This window comes from Danio rerio, chromosome 3 (genome assembly GCF_049306965.1).
Source record: "Danio rerio strain Tuebingen ecotype United States chromosome 3, GRCz12tu, whole genome shotgun sequence".
In the NCBI taxonomy this organism is placed as follows: Eukaryota; Metazoa; Chordata; class Actinopteri; order Cypriniformes; family Danionidae; genus Danio; species Danio rerio.
The window spans coordinates 18,631,084-18,643,716 of record NC_133178.1 but is presented as its reverse complement, the minus strand read 5'-3'; the positions used below and the strand labels follow the sequence as shown (position 1 = coordinate 18,643,716).

General features: G+C 32.3%; 1 protein-coding gene and 1 long non-coding RNA gene across 3 annotated transcripts in view; one reads left to right on the top strand and one right to left on the bottom strand.

Annotated features, from left to right (window-relative positions):
* rnd2 (Rho family GTPase 2) overlaps window positions 1-11,957 on the top strand; it is a 49,237-nt gene extending 37,280 nt beyond the window's left edge. Inside the window, exons 4-5 of one of the 2 annotated variants that reach the window (NM_001045364.2) lie at window positions 3,969-4,103; window positions 11,454-11,957. In NM_001045364.2, coding sequence (NP_001038829.2) covers window positions 3,969-4,103; window positions 11,454-11,723 — 405 coding nt within the window. In that variant the 3' untranslated portion in view covers window positions 11,724-11,957. The remainder of the gene's footprint in view (window positions 1-3,968; window positions 4,104-11,453) is intronic. The other variant, XM_017354589.3, reaches the window with a different exon arrangement.
* LOC141381175 (uncharacterized) lies at window positions 1,461-3,404 on the bottom strand. Its single transcript, XR_012400920.1, has 4 exons — window positions 3,311-3,404; window positions 2,569-2,626; window positions 2,389-2,453; window positions 1,461-2,274 (listed from the first exon to the last, which is right to left on the bottom strand). It is a non-coding gene; the product is annotated as an uncharacterized lncRNA (long non-coding RNA).
* Window positions 11,958-12,633: the final 676 nt, after the last annotated feature.

Below are 12,633 nucleotides of genomic sequence, written 5' to 3'. Positions count from 1 at the left end.
GATATTTGATTTATTACGGATTTATTAATGTATTATATTTAATTGATTTATTTCAGTATTGTTTTTTTAATGACTTTAATAAAAATTATACCTTTTTTTTTTTTAGCTGTGCCTTTACAAATTAAGCACTGTGCTACATCTGACAACCACACTGTCTTTCTTTCTATTTTCACTCTTTAAAAACCTGTTTTAACACATTTTAAATTTGTAATTTTTAAATACTTGTATTCTTTATATCCTTTTATTCTTATACTGTACTTGTTTCTTTTATTCCTGTTTATGTAAAGCATGTTGAATAACCATTGTGTATGAAATGTACTATATAAATAAACTAGCCTCGCCTTGCCTTTTTTATTTGATTATTATTTGAGTTATTTTATTATAGAAAACTTAATATAAACTTAATGATAATAATTTTCTAATTTTTTATGTGATGCAAAAGCTGGATTTTCAGCATGATTTCTCCAATGTTACAGTTTCATCAATGATCCTGCATTACTAATTATTAGTTTTTAAAACATTTGTGCTGCTTAATATTTAGGTAAAAATGCTTTTTGTAGAATGTGAAATTGAAATCTGTAGTGTGAAAGTCTTTATGTGACTCTTTAGCATTAAACCTGTATACATACAAGATGTACACTGTATGGGTTAAAATTATATAATTATATATATATATATATATATATATATATATATATATATATATATATATATATATATATATATATATATATATACATTGTCCCTGTATAAAAAAAAAAAAAAAAAAAAAAAACTAATGAACCTTATTGTAAAGTGTTATCATATATATATATATATATATATATATATATATATATATATATATATATATATATATATATATATATATATATATATATATATGGTAACACTTTACAATAAGGTTCATTATTTTTATTTATTTATTCATTTTTACACAGGGACAATGTACAACATGACATGTCGTGCCAGAGTTAGCTATAAAGCTAATTTACTACTGTATTTTGACTAACTAACATTAACTAGCATGAACAAATACAGTAGTAAATGTACTGTTCATTATTTGTTCATGTTAGTAAATGCATTAATTAACATTAACTAATGAACCTTATTGTAAAGTGTGACCATATATTTTATGCCAAAACTCATAAGAATATAAAGTAAAGGTCATGTTCTGTTAATATATTAATTAAATTTCCTTTTGTAAATTACACTCAAAAAAATGATATGTTGGCGTTAATTAACTTTTTTTTGTCCACTGGTTCCACGTAACAGAGTTAAGTTACCTTTAAGAAAGAATATTAATTTTAGTGAACTTAAGTTAGTTACATAAAGGTAATGTAATGTTGTTTAGTTCAATCAACGTAACATTTATAATTTAGCTTTAATCAATGTAGTTATTTAAGTTCAATTATTGTAAAATTGATATTGTTATGTTTAACCAAATAAAAAAAAAACAGTTTCCGTTTCATTGAGTTTATTCAATAGCATTTTTACAGTTTTACACATTTTCCAGCAATAAAATGATTATCAAAATCCAAATACTGTCTTTATCTGTATCTTCACTTATTACAATAAGTTAAAATATTAATACTATTAAAATAATAGTAATACAAGTATGAAGCAAATTGAAAACAATAAATAATTTTAAAAATATGCTTACAAAAACATCATAAAATACACTTTTCATAATAATACTTTTCATATATTACAAAAAACATTCAAAAACAATATTCTGCCTTCAAATGATTTATCAAAAATATACTTGAAAAAATTAAGTCTTCTTTTGTAAACTATTGTACCTTCTTTACACTGAAAAAGCAGATAACACTTCAGTTGTTCAAAGAAAGATTAACATTTAAAGCAAAGTAACACGATCAGCACTATACCATAAATTAGACCAACCATCACAGAACATGCAATAGCTACACACATTCATCTCTCTGACACTTGCACCATTTATGCACATTTGCACCAGACACTTTCTTACAACCACTCCCTATATCTAAAAAACAAAAAAAAAAACATTGTGCATGAAGTCTGCTTTACACAGGTGTGTGGGCTTGACAAACCACATGTAGAAGCATTCTTAATTCTTAAATTTTTTTGTATAATTAGCACATCTTGGGTGTATTGCCACTTCTTGTTGATTTGCTGAATGTGTCCTCAGTTGTAAGTCACTTTAGACAAAAGAGTCTGCTAAATGTTAATGTAACCACTGTAGATTGTTAATGTAACACTGTAGAAGGTTTGCGCTTCATCATGCCCAGCATTCTAAAAATGTCAGGTAAAAAAATAAAACATTTACCAACAGATCAAAGGTGAAAGAAGGAATTGATTTAAGAGGAAAATACAAAATGTTTAAAAAAATAAAATAAAATAGCTTACCATGTACTCCCTGCACTTGGGGGCTTTGAGGATGCATTCACACCTTTTTTTCCACTGGTGATGTTCTAAATGACATGAAATGACAATTAGTAATTTACTAAGAAATTAGTAGTTAAAATTACTAATAATTTTTCCTGTATATCATTTTAATGTGTGTATAGGCGTCTAAAGGCATAGTACCTGGATGATCCACAGTCTCCTCAGCCAGATATGGGACTTTAGATGTTGAGCTGTAAACCTGTGAGGGAGAAAATAGATGTGAGTGAGCAAAGATTTGTAATAATAAAATATAATAATATACATAGCAAACTACTAAACTTAAAAATTTAAACGTGTTAGATGACCAAACAAATAAGCTTACATTAAATATGTCATCATGCTAGATGTCATACTATTTAAGTGTCACATATGCTTTTTTGCTGATTTTTTTTTTTAAAAGTTAACAGGCTTGAATAATACAATTAGATAATAAATAACAATGTGCCAACACCACATTTTAATAAATTGTATGTAGGTTATCAAAACTGGCATTCAAACTTGACAAACTGCTTGACACTCATTTAAAATAAAGACTATCAAATCAAATAAAAAATCAAATCACTTTTATTGTCACATTATCAGCAGCACGTGTGCTATGATGAGTGAAAAGCTTAGACTATTCTAACATGACTATTCCTTACTACCAACGTTTGCAACTTTATTTTGGGGGAGTTAATATATACCAAGTATAAAATTTCACAGGAATGCAAAACAAACTATACATATATCTGTCTATAATGTGGAAAAGACACAGGGAACATGGCAATTTCATAGCAATACTATACACAAACACAACATAGTATTACAAGAGAGTACATTTATGATTAAAATGTTGTCACAGCCTCAGTATAAATACATAATAAGTAAAAAAAAAAAATCTCACCTGTGTCCACAGTGGGGAAAGCTTTGTGAACGTTCTCAATTTGTACTGTAATCTTCATCTTTTGATTCCCATAATATGGCGCCGAGTTGAGAGTGATCGTTGTGGTTTGAATCTTCTTACTTCCTGTGTTGTTTTGAAACTGCGCATGTGCAGATATTTCTCCACCTATTGACCAAAATGCAGTACTGCAGAAGCAACACAACTCCCTTTCATTCATGTTAATTAAGCGAGCTGTTTAAATGTGAAAACTTACATTTTCAAATTTTTTCCAACACAACACTTTTATTTTTAATACACAAACATAAGCAAATTGTTTAATTTAAACATAGTTACATTCTTTGGACCAACTAAAGCCATAATAAATTTTTTTGAGTGTATATATTTGAGAAAAACCATAATAATTAGATTGATAAGCACTTTAAAGGTGATTTTCTTAATATTTGGATTTTGCTTAAAACTTCAGACTTGATTTTCAAATCAAGGTTTAATTAGGTTTTATAATGTATAAATCTTAATGAATATAATTTAACAATAATAATAACACTTCTGTGGTCCTGGGTCATATAATGTTGTTATTGATCATTTTTATTTACCCTTGTTGAACCCCAAGCCCCAAATGTCTATAGTGACTTACAGATTGTTTGTCTGGCTCTGTCAGTGGCAGGTGGAGGCTCAGGAGTATTGCCCCAATGCAAAGCTGGTGCTGGTCGGCTGTAAGCTGGATATGAGAACAGATGTTAGCACCTTAAGGGAACTGTCCAAACAGAGACTCATACCTGTCACTCATGAACAGGTGAGTGTATATATACAAACACTCACACAAATGTTGGCTTTGGTGGTTTATGAGGACTCTCCATAGGCATAGTTCATTTTATACTGTAAAAAACAATTACAATATCTCCTTACCCTACCCCAAACTTTGCAATTTTTTAATGTGAAAAGAACCGGTTAGGTATGATTTTTTAATTCAAGACATGTCCTCATAAAACACTTCAACATTTTAATAGGTCATACATGTTAGTAAACAAATTTGTATTCTCATAAACCACCCAAAACAGTGTTCACACAATATGATATGATATTAGTGTTTACCCAACAGCTACTGCACAAATTTAATAACATAGACAAAAACTAGCCATTTAAAGTGATAGCTCACCCAGAAATTAAAATGATATGTTCATTTACTATATTGCAAATAATTTTGCTCCAAGAGGTTTTTTGTAGGTATTGGCATGTTTGAAGTGTGTTCCAATCAGTGGTGGAAAGAATACTGAACAATCTTATTCAAGTAGAAAAATCATTACTTGTCTAAAAATGTAGCGCAAGTAGAGTAAAAGTATCTGTTGTAAATATTACTCAAAGTAGACCTTTTAAAAGTACTCTACAGTAGTGAGTATTAGGTTAGATTTAGGTTGTGACATCAGGCGACCAAAATTCAATGACTAGCCAGTGTTTAAGAACAACGTTATTTTGATGTCCAATAATGTCGAGCCAACATCTTAAACCAACATCATATTGACGTCAAATATTGAAATTCATTCGTCAAGTTTGACAACCAAAAGCCAACATCTGATAGATGTAATAGTGGTAACATCCACACAATGTCAACCTGTAACATTATTCAACATAGATTTTTGGTTGGATTGACGTCAGCCTGACATTGAGTTCTGATGTGAACCTGATTTTCATTTCCAAACAAAATGCAATATCCCTTTTACATTCCTTTTACATGGATAGATAGGGTAGAGCTTGGGCCAATAGATTGTTTTGTTTTATTTATTTCTATTGTTTGGACGATGCCTGCGTCTCCAACTCTCCCATCTATCTGTTCAAACATCGTGTGTCCCATTTGTTTGTAAATTTCAAAATATCCTTGTAAATATTTAATGTTTTTTATATACATATTTTTGCATTTATTATTATTACCATCTTTGTAAATAAACTCACTTTATTGCACTTATTTAGTATTGGTATTTTGTCCCTCACATGTTGATATTGTGTTTGCGCTTATGTCATCTTTAAAATCGTAACAATCCCTATGACGTTGGGGTACAATGTCAATCTGATGTCATGTTGATGTCTTGTGCCTGCTGGGTTTTCAAGGCCATTTCGGTCATCATACAGTAAACATCTGTCATCTTCTCATCAGTGACATGCATCTAAACAGTCTCTGGGTCAATGCGTGTAAAGATTTTGAACATCTTCTTGGACACTTTTCTAAAATTTTGCTGTGATTTTAAAGCGCCCATGTATTGGGATAGTTCATTATGATGCGATTTACCTTCTATGTGGGATTTGATTGGACAAGAATCACAGGACGGATTTTTCTAATCCTCAAAAGACAGGAAAAAAATCAAGTAGTGACAGCAGGTTGAAGGAAAGTAGTGGAGTAAAAGTACCAATACTGAACTAAAAATGTATTCAAGATAAAGTAAAAGTACACATTTTTAAAACTACTTAGTGAATAACAGTTAGAAGAAAAACTGCTCAATTACAATAAATTGAGTATTTGTAATTTGTTACACCACTGGTGCCGATTTTCGTACATGTGTATGAAACGTAGCTTGGTGGCCACTCTGTCAAACATGCATACTGTAGGTTGCACTGTTGAGCCAGTTTGCCACATCCACCTCCGAAATCTATATCAAACGTAATTTTTTGACACTTCTGGTGTGTGTGCAACATTTTGTGAGTTTTAAAGCATGTTTGGACCCTCAAAAATGTGATTTATTCTAGAGAAGAAGAAGAACAATAAACGGAGCAATATCAATAGGGTCTACTGATAGTGCTCGGTCTCTAATAAACAGTAAATAAAAAAGATGCAAAAGTATCACAGAATGGTCTTATGTGACACGTCAATACTTCTGGGAAATCAAAAAAGTGATGTATTATTTAAACGAAACTGCAAGTTATCATTTTCATCTGTAGAATTTCATAAGTTGTTGTCTTGATTTGTCGGAAGGTGCTTTTTCTGGAGCCCAGTCTGAATTATAAGAACAGAATTTTAAGAACACACAGTCAAGCATTAACTTTAGGTATATGTCACAACAAACCCTAAAGCATAATTAAATACTATTGGTAATACATTTATTTTACTTAGGCAGTACATGAAAATGTTGCTCAAAATATGTTTACAGTAGATGAATTCTAGCATCGCACACTGCAGTATCACAGCTTGAAACATCACATCAACCGCTCTTAAATTGTATCTGAAACTTAAGTGCGCACAGACTAAAAGAAAGCTCTATAATTATACACAGAAACAAAACTGAGAGCGAGAGAGAGAAAGAGCAGCAGAAAATGTTTCTGCAACATTTCATTAGCAAACACACAGTTTCTCTATAATTTTACTCTGTAATGAGAATAATAGACTGCGCAATTCTGTGTCCGCTACTTTTATTATTTTAAGCATTAGATGCAGAAGACAAATAGACGTGAATGTAGACCTTTTGATGGGAAAAACAGAGAGTTTCAGGTAATATTTTTGTTCCCTACCTGATGAATGCGTCATTAAATTATATAAAAAAAAGAGTGAAAACAAAAGAAAGGTGAACATGGATGCTTGTTTAATGCCATACTAGTTAACATTAAACATATTTAAAAAAGCCATTTAAGCCTATATAATTATATTTATAGGCAGCACGGTGGTTAAGTTAATCTCAGAGTAAAAAGGTCTCTGGTTCGAGTCCAGCTGGGCAAGTTGGCATTTCTGTATGGAGCTTGCATGTTCTTTCAGTGTTGGCGTGGGTCTAAAGACATGCGGTATAAGTGAATTAAAAGTTGGCTGTGGTGTATGAGTGTGTGTGCATGTGAGAGTGTATGGTAGAGCTGCACAATTATTCAAAAAAAGACCAGTCTTAATTCGACCCCCTAGATGATCTTAAACCAGCATTTCTACGGTTCTGTCAATCATATTTTCTAGTTCAGTAGTAAAGAAAAGGCGACCCCACAAGTTTTCATATTGTTTTACATACGTTGCTCAGCGACATGGACACCTCCAAATAGTGTTGAAAGTGTCACAAATGTATTTATAAGGTACAATTCAATCAAAAATGTCATTTCTGTCTTCATGTAATGATGTATTCGCGGCCACGAAATCACATGTGATGTGAGCTGCTGACCGTGAGCTGTTACCACAGAGAGGGCGGGCGCGCCCTACTCAATGATAAACGCGTGCGTCTACTTTAGAGAACAGAACCTGCATAGTCTGTGAATAACAGGTAAAAAAGTTGTAATCAACATTCAGTTTGTGGCACAGAGCGATCATCGGAAGACGCGCGGGAAGAATGAACAGCACTTAGCAGTGAAAATGAAACCGAAAGCAGAGTAATTTTAGAGTAAGGATTACGACAAGCATATTATATGTTTTTCTTTCATAGCGAACAAAGTGTTGTGCATGAGAGTAAATGTTTAACAATGTCACTACAACTACTCTAGCAAATATAATGTTTAATATAATGCAAGAGGGAATCTTATAATGACAAATGTCTGATTTTACCAGTGACTAAATGGTCTAATAATGTTCTCAACAACATATTGCAAACAAATGACTCAAACATAATAATTCAACGTCAGAAATATGAATAGTTGTATTCTGATGTCATCACTTTACTCTCCATTAATGACCAGGATAAATTTAAAGTCTATTCAAGTCCACCATTCGAATTATTAATTATTTTCGTTGTTATAATAATTATTGTTGTTGTTTTACCATATGTTTGTGAAATAGTAATAGCCTGCTCATATTAAACGTTATTTTACATCTATATATATACATATATATATATATATATATATATATATATATATATATATATATATATATATATATATATATATATATATATATATATATATATATATATATATATGTCAAAGTCAGATTTATTAGCCCCCCTGAATTATTAGCCTCCTGTTTATTTTTTCCCGAATTTCTGAAGAAGATTTTTGCAACACATTTCTAAACAATAGTTTTGATAACTCATTTCTAATAACTGATCTATTTGATCTTTGCCATGATGACAGTAAATAATATTTGACTAGATATTTTTTAAGACCCTTCTATACAGCTTAAAGTGACATTTAAAGGCTTACTAAGTTAACTAGGTTAACTAGGCAGGTTTGGGTAATTAAGCAAGTTATTGTATACCGATGGTTAGTTTTATAGGCAATAAAAAAAAAATTGCTTAAAGGGGCTAATACTTTTATCCTTAAAATCCTCAAAACTTGTCAGTGTTTAATCATTATGTTTAAACTGTGCTCGCTGCATATCCCTCTTTCATTATGCAAGAACATATTGGATGAAAATTGTTAACATGTTAATCAAAACACTTTTAGAGGAGTAAACTGCAGCTTTATGTGGTGTTTGGTTGTTTATTAAAAAAATAACAAAATAATTGTTCATTAATCGTAATGCAGTTAATATGTTCAATTAATCAAGATTTAGATTTTACACCAAATCACCCAGCTCTAGGAAAGTCTTTTTTTCTTTAGTTTCATTACAAGTTTTACAAGCTATTGGTATGTAAACATAATTCTTTGAGCCTCTTTAACCTGAACAATTTATATTAATAAAATCTTTTAAACACTAGAAAATCAATGCTGTCATTGCATTTGGAGCACAGTGGTAGATCTTCATTTGACATTAAGAGCTTGAGTGTGATTCTGGAATATTATTCAGCATTATTTAGACATGATCTGATCACAGCGACTGTTAAAAGAAAAATGCATCTTTAACCCAGAATGATTCATTTAATAACATGTGTTGTTTATACAATGATCCCATTCAGTTTGCCAGTTATTTGATAATGTAAGACATTTCTGGCACTTTTACAGTCTAAAGGGAGGTGAAGAAAAACAGCCGAGGGAACGATAGAGCGTGTTTATTTTTTGCTTTGACATTTGGTTCGTCTTTTTTGCTGTAGGCTAATGCATACAAACACCAAAAAAGGGTTTTCTTTTTGTAGAACGCGAGCGAGAAAACAGTGACAAGGGAATTGTGTTTTTGTTCGAGAAAGCAAATGCTCCTGAATAATTCTGACAGTACAATGACTAAGCATATGACAGTATTAATTTTTAGTTGTTGTGATAATTTCTGAAGCTTTTATCATGAAATACGATATTATTATCACAATATTGACATGAGCTGGAACTGTTGTCATTATACTGTTACTTAAACTATATTTTTGTAAACTGCTTTCAGACTTTCCTTTTATTCAAAAGGATAATAAAGTACAATATGCAACACTTGCCAACAAGAGCTCATAAGTAAACATTGCATTAACTAGCGTAAATAGCAAGACATATCGGTCAGAATTTATTTTAGGGTACAATTATCGCTATTAATAAAGCATGAATCATGACTTTTGCATAAATAATCTCTTAATTTGCTACTTATTAATAGTTACAGTATTAGTTGGGTTTAGGAAATAGGGATGGAGAATAAGATCATTCAGAACATGCAATTTACAAGTTATAATAAACAGCCAATTAGTTAGTGAGAATTGGTACTTAAAGAGCCCCTGTTTTGCATGATAAAAGGTCATATTTTGGTTTAGGGGTTTCCAACAACATGCTGATATGCATGCAAGGTCAAAAAACATTTTCATTGTCTTATAATATGCATTTATTTTTACCTAATTATCCCAGCGACTCCCGTGTGATTCCTTCAGCGATTCATTTGTTCCCAAACCTCTTCTTAGCCTAAAGCTAATCTGCACTGATTGGACCGATGGATCAGTCTGTTGTGATTGGTCGACTGGGTTCAGCACGAGACAGAGACAAATGCCCAACACGGCTACAGTATGAAGTAGCAAAAAAGTATGTGAGAGCCCAATGCAGAATTGCAATAAAGCAATGCAGTTAAACACCAGCATATTACTCTACTTTTAAACCTAACCCTAAGAAAAATACGGTCTAAAGTCCAGCTCAGAGTGCATTAGTTATGCAACTTTGCAGTTTCAAAAGCTTAATACACACAGGACCTATAGCAATACTCAAATATCTTTACATATGAAAAAAAAGTGAAGGATTAAAATGATTATTTACTACATAAATATAGAAACCTTCTTCATTTTAGGGGGCTTTTTCAGTTCATTCAAGACAATTCACATTTTTATTATAATGTTTTTATTATTAGCAGTATTATTTATTAGATGCATATTTATATTTTATTTATTAAAAACAAGTTTAGATTTGTCCACCCGTCAGGTTATGGAGATGTATATTTATCATCATATGGGGCATAAGTATAGGATTTTTTTGACCACACTTTTTATTATTGTTTATTTATTTGTTTGCTGGAAATTAGAACTGAATTTAGACATAGTTTTTAAACAAATCTTTGCACTTAATAAATAAAAAAATTATATGTACAGGCTAATGGATGTCTTCAGATGGAGAGCCTACAACACCATTTCCTTACTCTAAGAAAGTAATGGAGTAAAGAGTTAAAGTAAAGTAAAGAGAAAGAGGCCAAATGGAGGAGGCTTGTTCTTTATCCTCGTGCTGCAGATGGTCTGTTTAACCGTTTTTACACTAGTAAAGCGTTCAGTTTTTCCACTTATAAAGTTCACCATGTAAACGGCAAATGTGCCATGGTGTGACGCAGCTAGCTCTTAAAGGGAATGGTAGATAAGTCTGATGGGAGATGAGATTGGTTTAATGCATGTTATGCTCAAAACACACCCACAACTCATTAAGAAAATAAGCCCAACCCTGTTAGACCATGTGTCGGGGTATTTTTCACACACCTTAAAATAGCAAAAGTGGATTCTGACACTTCCTCAATGCCTTTGTGCCATGTGCTTTAGACTTTGCGCTTAGATCTGTAAAATAGAGCCCTAAATGTTTGCACCTTGACATAGATTTTTAATATAATTAGCTCAGAAAAAAACATCTATTACCTGCTTAGTTTAGTATGATCATAACATAAACAATTAATCTGCTGAAAAAAATAATATTTTGCAAGTTAGTTATCTCAAAACATTATCGCAACACCAAACAACAATACTGCATGTTACCCAGTATTATGCACCTCAAATTATAAGAATATCACTCATGAATATCACTCATGCTAATAATGATATATACTATTACTGAAAATCAGCAACACAAGTCTAACTTCTGTCTTTCTGTCCACCAGGGGAGTCTCCGAGCACGAGAGTTGGGCGCAGTTGCTTATGTGGAGTGTTCATCCCGAATGTGTGTAAACAGTGTACGGGACGTCTTTCACATCACCACACTGGTGTCGGTAAGACGTGAACCTGCCCCAAGCCTGAAAAGGAGCACCTCGCGCCGCACTCTCAAACGCATATCCAATCAGCCTTTGCTGCCAGTCACCTCACAAGCCACGCCCCTCGAAGCCACACCCACCCTCAGGGAGGACAGAGCCAAGAGCTGCACCATCATGTAGTAGACCAATGCTCTACATCAGTATAAAACAGACAGATTCTCCAAACATACGAGACATTGAGGCTCATACTGAGGCCTACGGGACTGTACAGCTGTGTGAATACATTATACAGAGGAGCTCTATTTATTAACTTCAAGTTTGCTTTTATTTTTATCATTGTGGTATGACTTAGCAGACCTAAGTGTGTAAAGCAGATGCAAAGGAATAATAATAAAACAATGGTTTGGGATTTAATGTTTGGACAGCTTTGATGTTTAGTATTACAAAAACAAATTCTCATCTCTGGAGATTACGGATCTAAAACACGCTCATCCGTGTGGCACTAAATCTCTGGAATTCTGGAGTTCTGAGAATCTTTGGCCAGCTTTAGTCGCGATTAGCATCAGCGTTAGTGCCACAAAGACATCTGTGACTTCTGCTGTTCGCTCCTTTACATGTGTGACAGCACCATCAGTCATGCTCTGACTTTACAAAGACTTCATTCACACTATAGTGAAACACCAACGCAAATGCTGTCTAAAGAACAGAAGGGGTATATGAGCAACAATTTCAGTAGTTTACGGGAGAACTGAGAGATTTATTAATCTTCTAGGTTACAGACAGGGAGTGTTGTGTCATTATTTACTCATCCTCAAGTCATTCCAAACTTGTATGACTTAGCTTTTTCGATATATTTATAATTCTGTTGGGTGAACTACTTTTTTAAACTGTAGTGACAGAAGGTTCATGATGTATTGGCGTAAATGGGACAAAATACTAGTTTGATTGCAGCATTGCTGTTTAATATTTTAGCTACTTTCATTCATTCATTATCCTTCGGCTTAGTCCCTTATTTATCAGGGTTGCCACAGCGGAATGAACCGCCAACTATTCCGGCAAATGTTTTACGCAGCAGATGCCCTTCCAACTG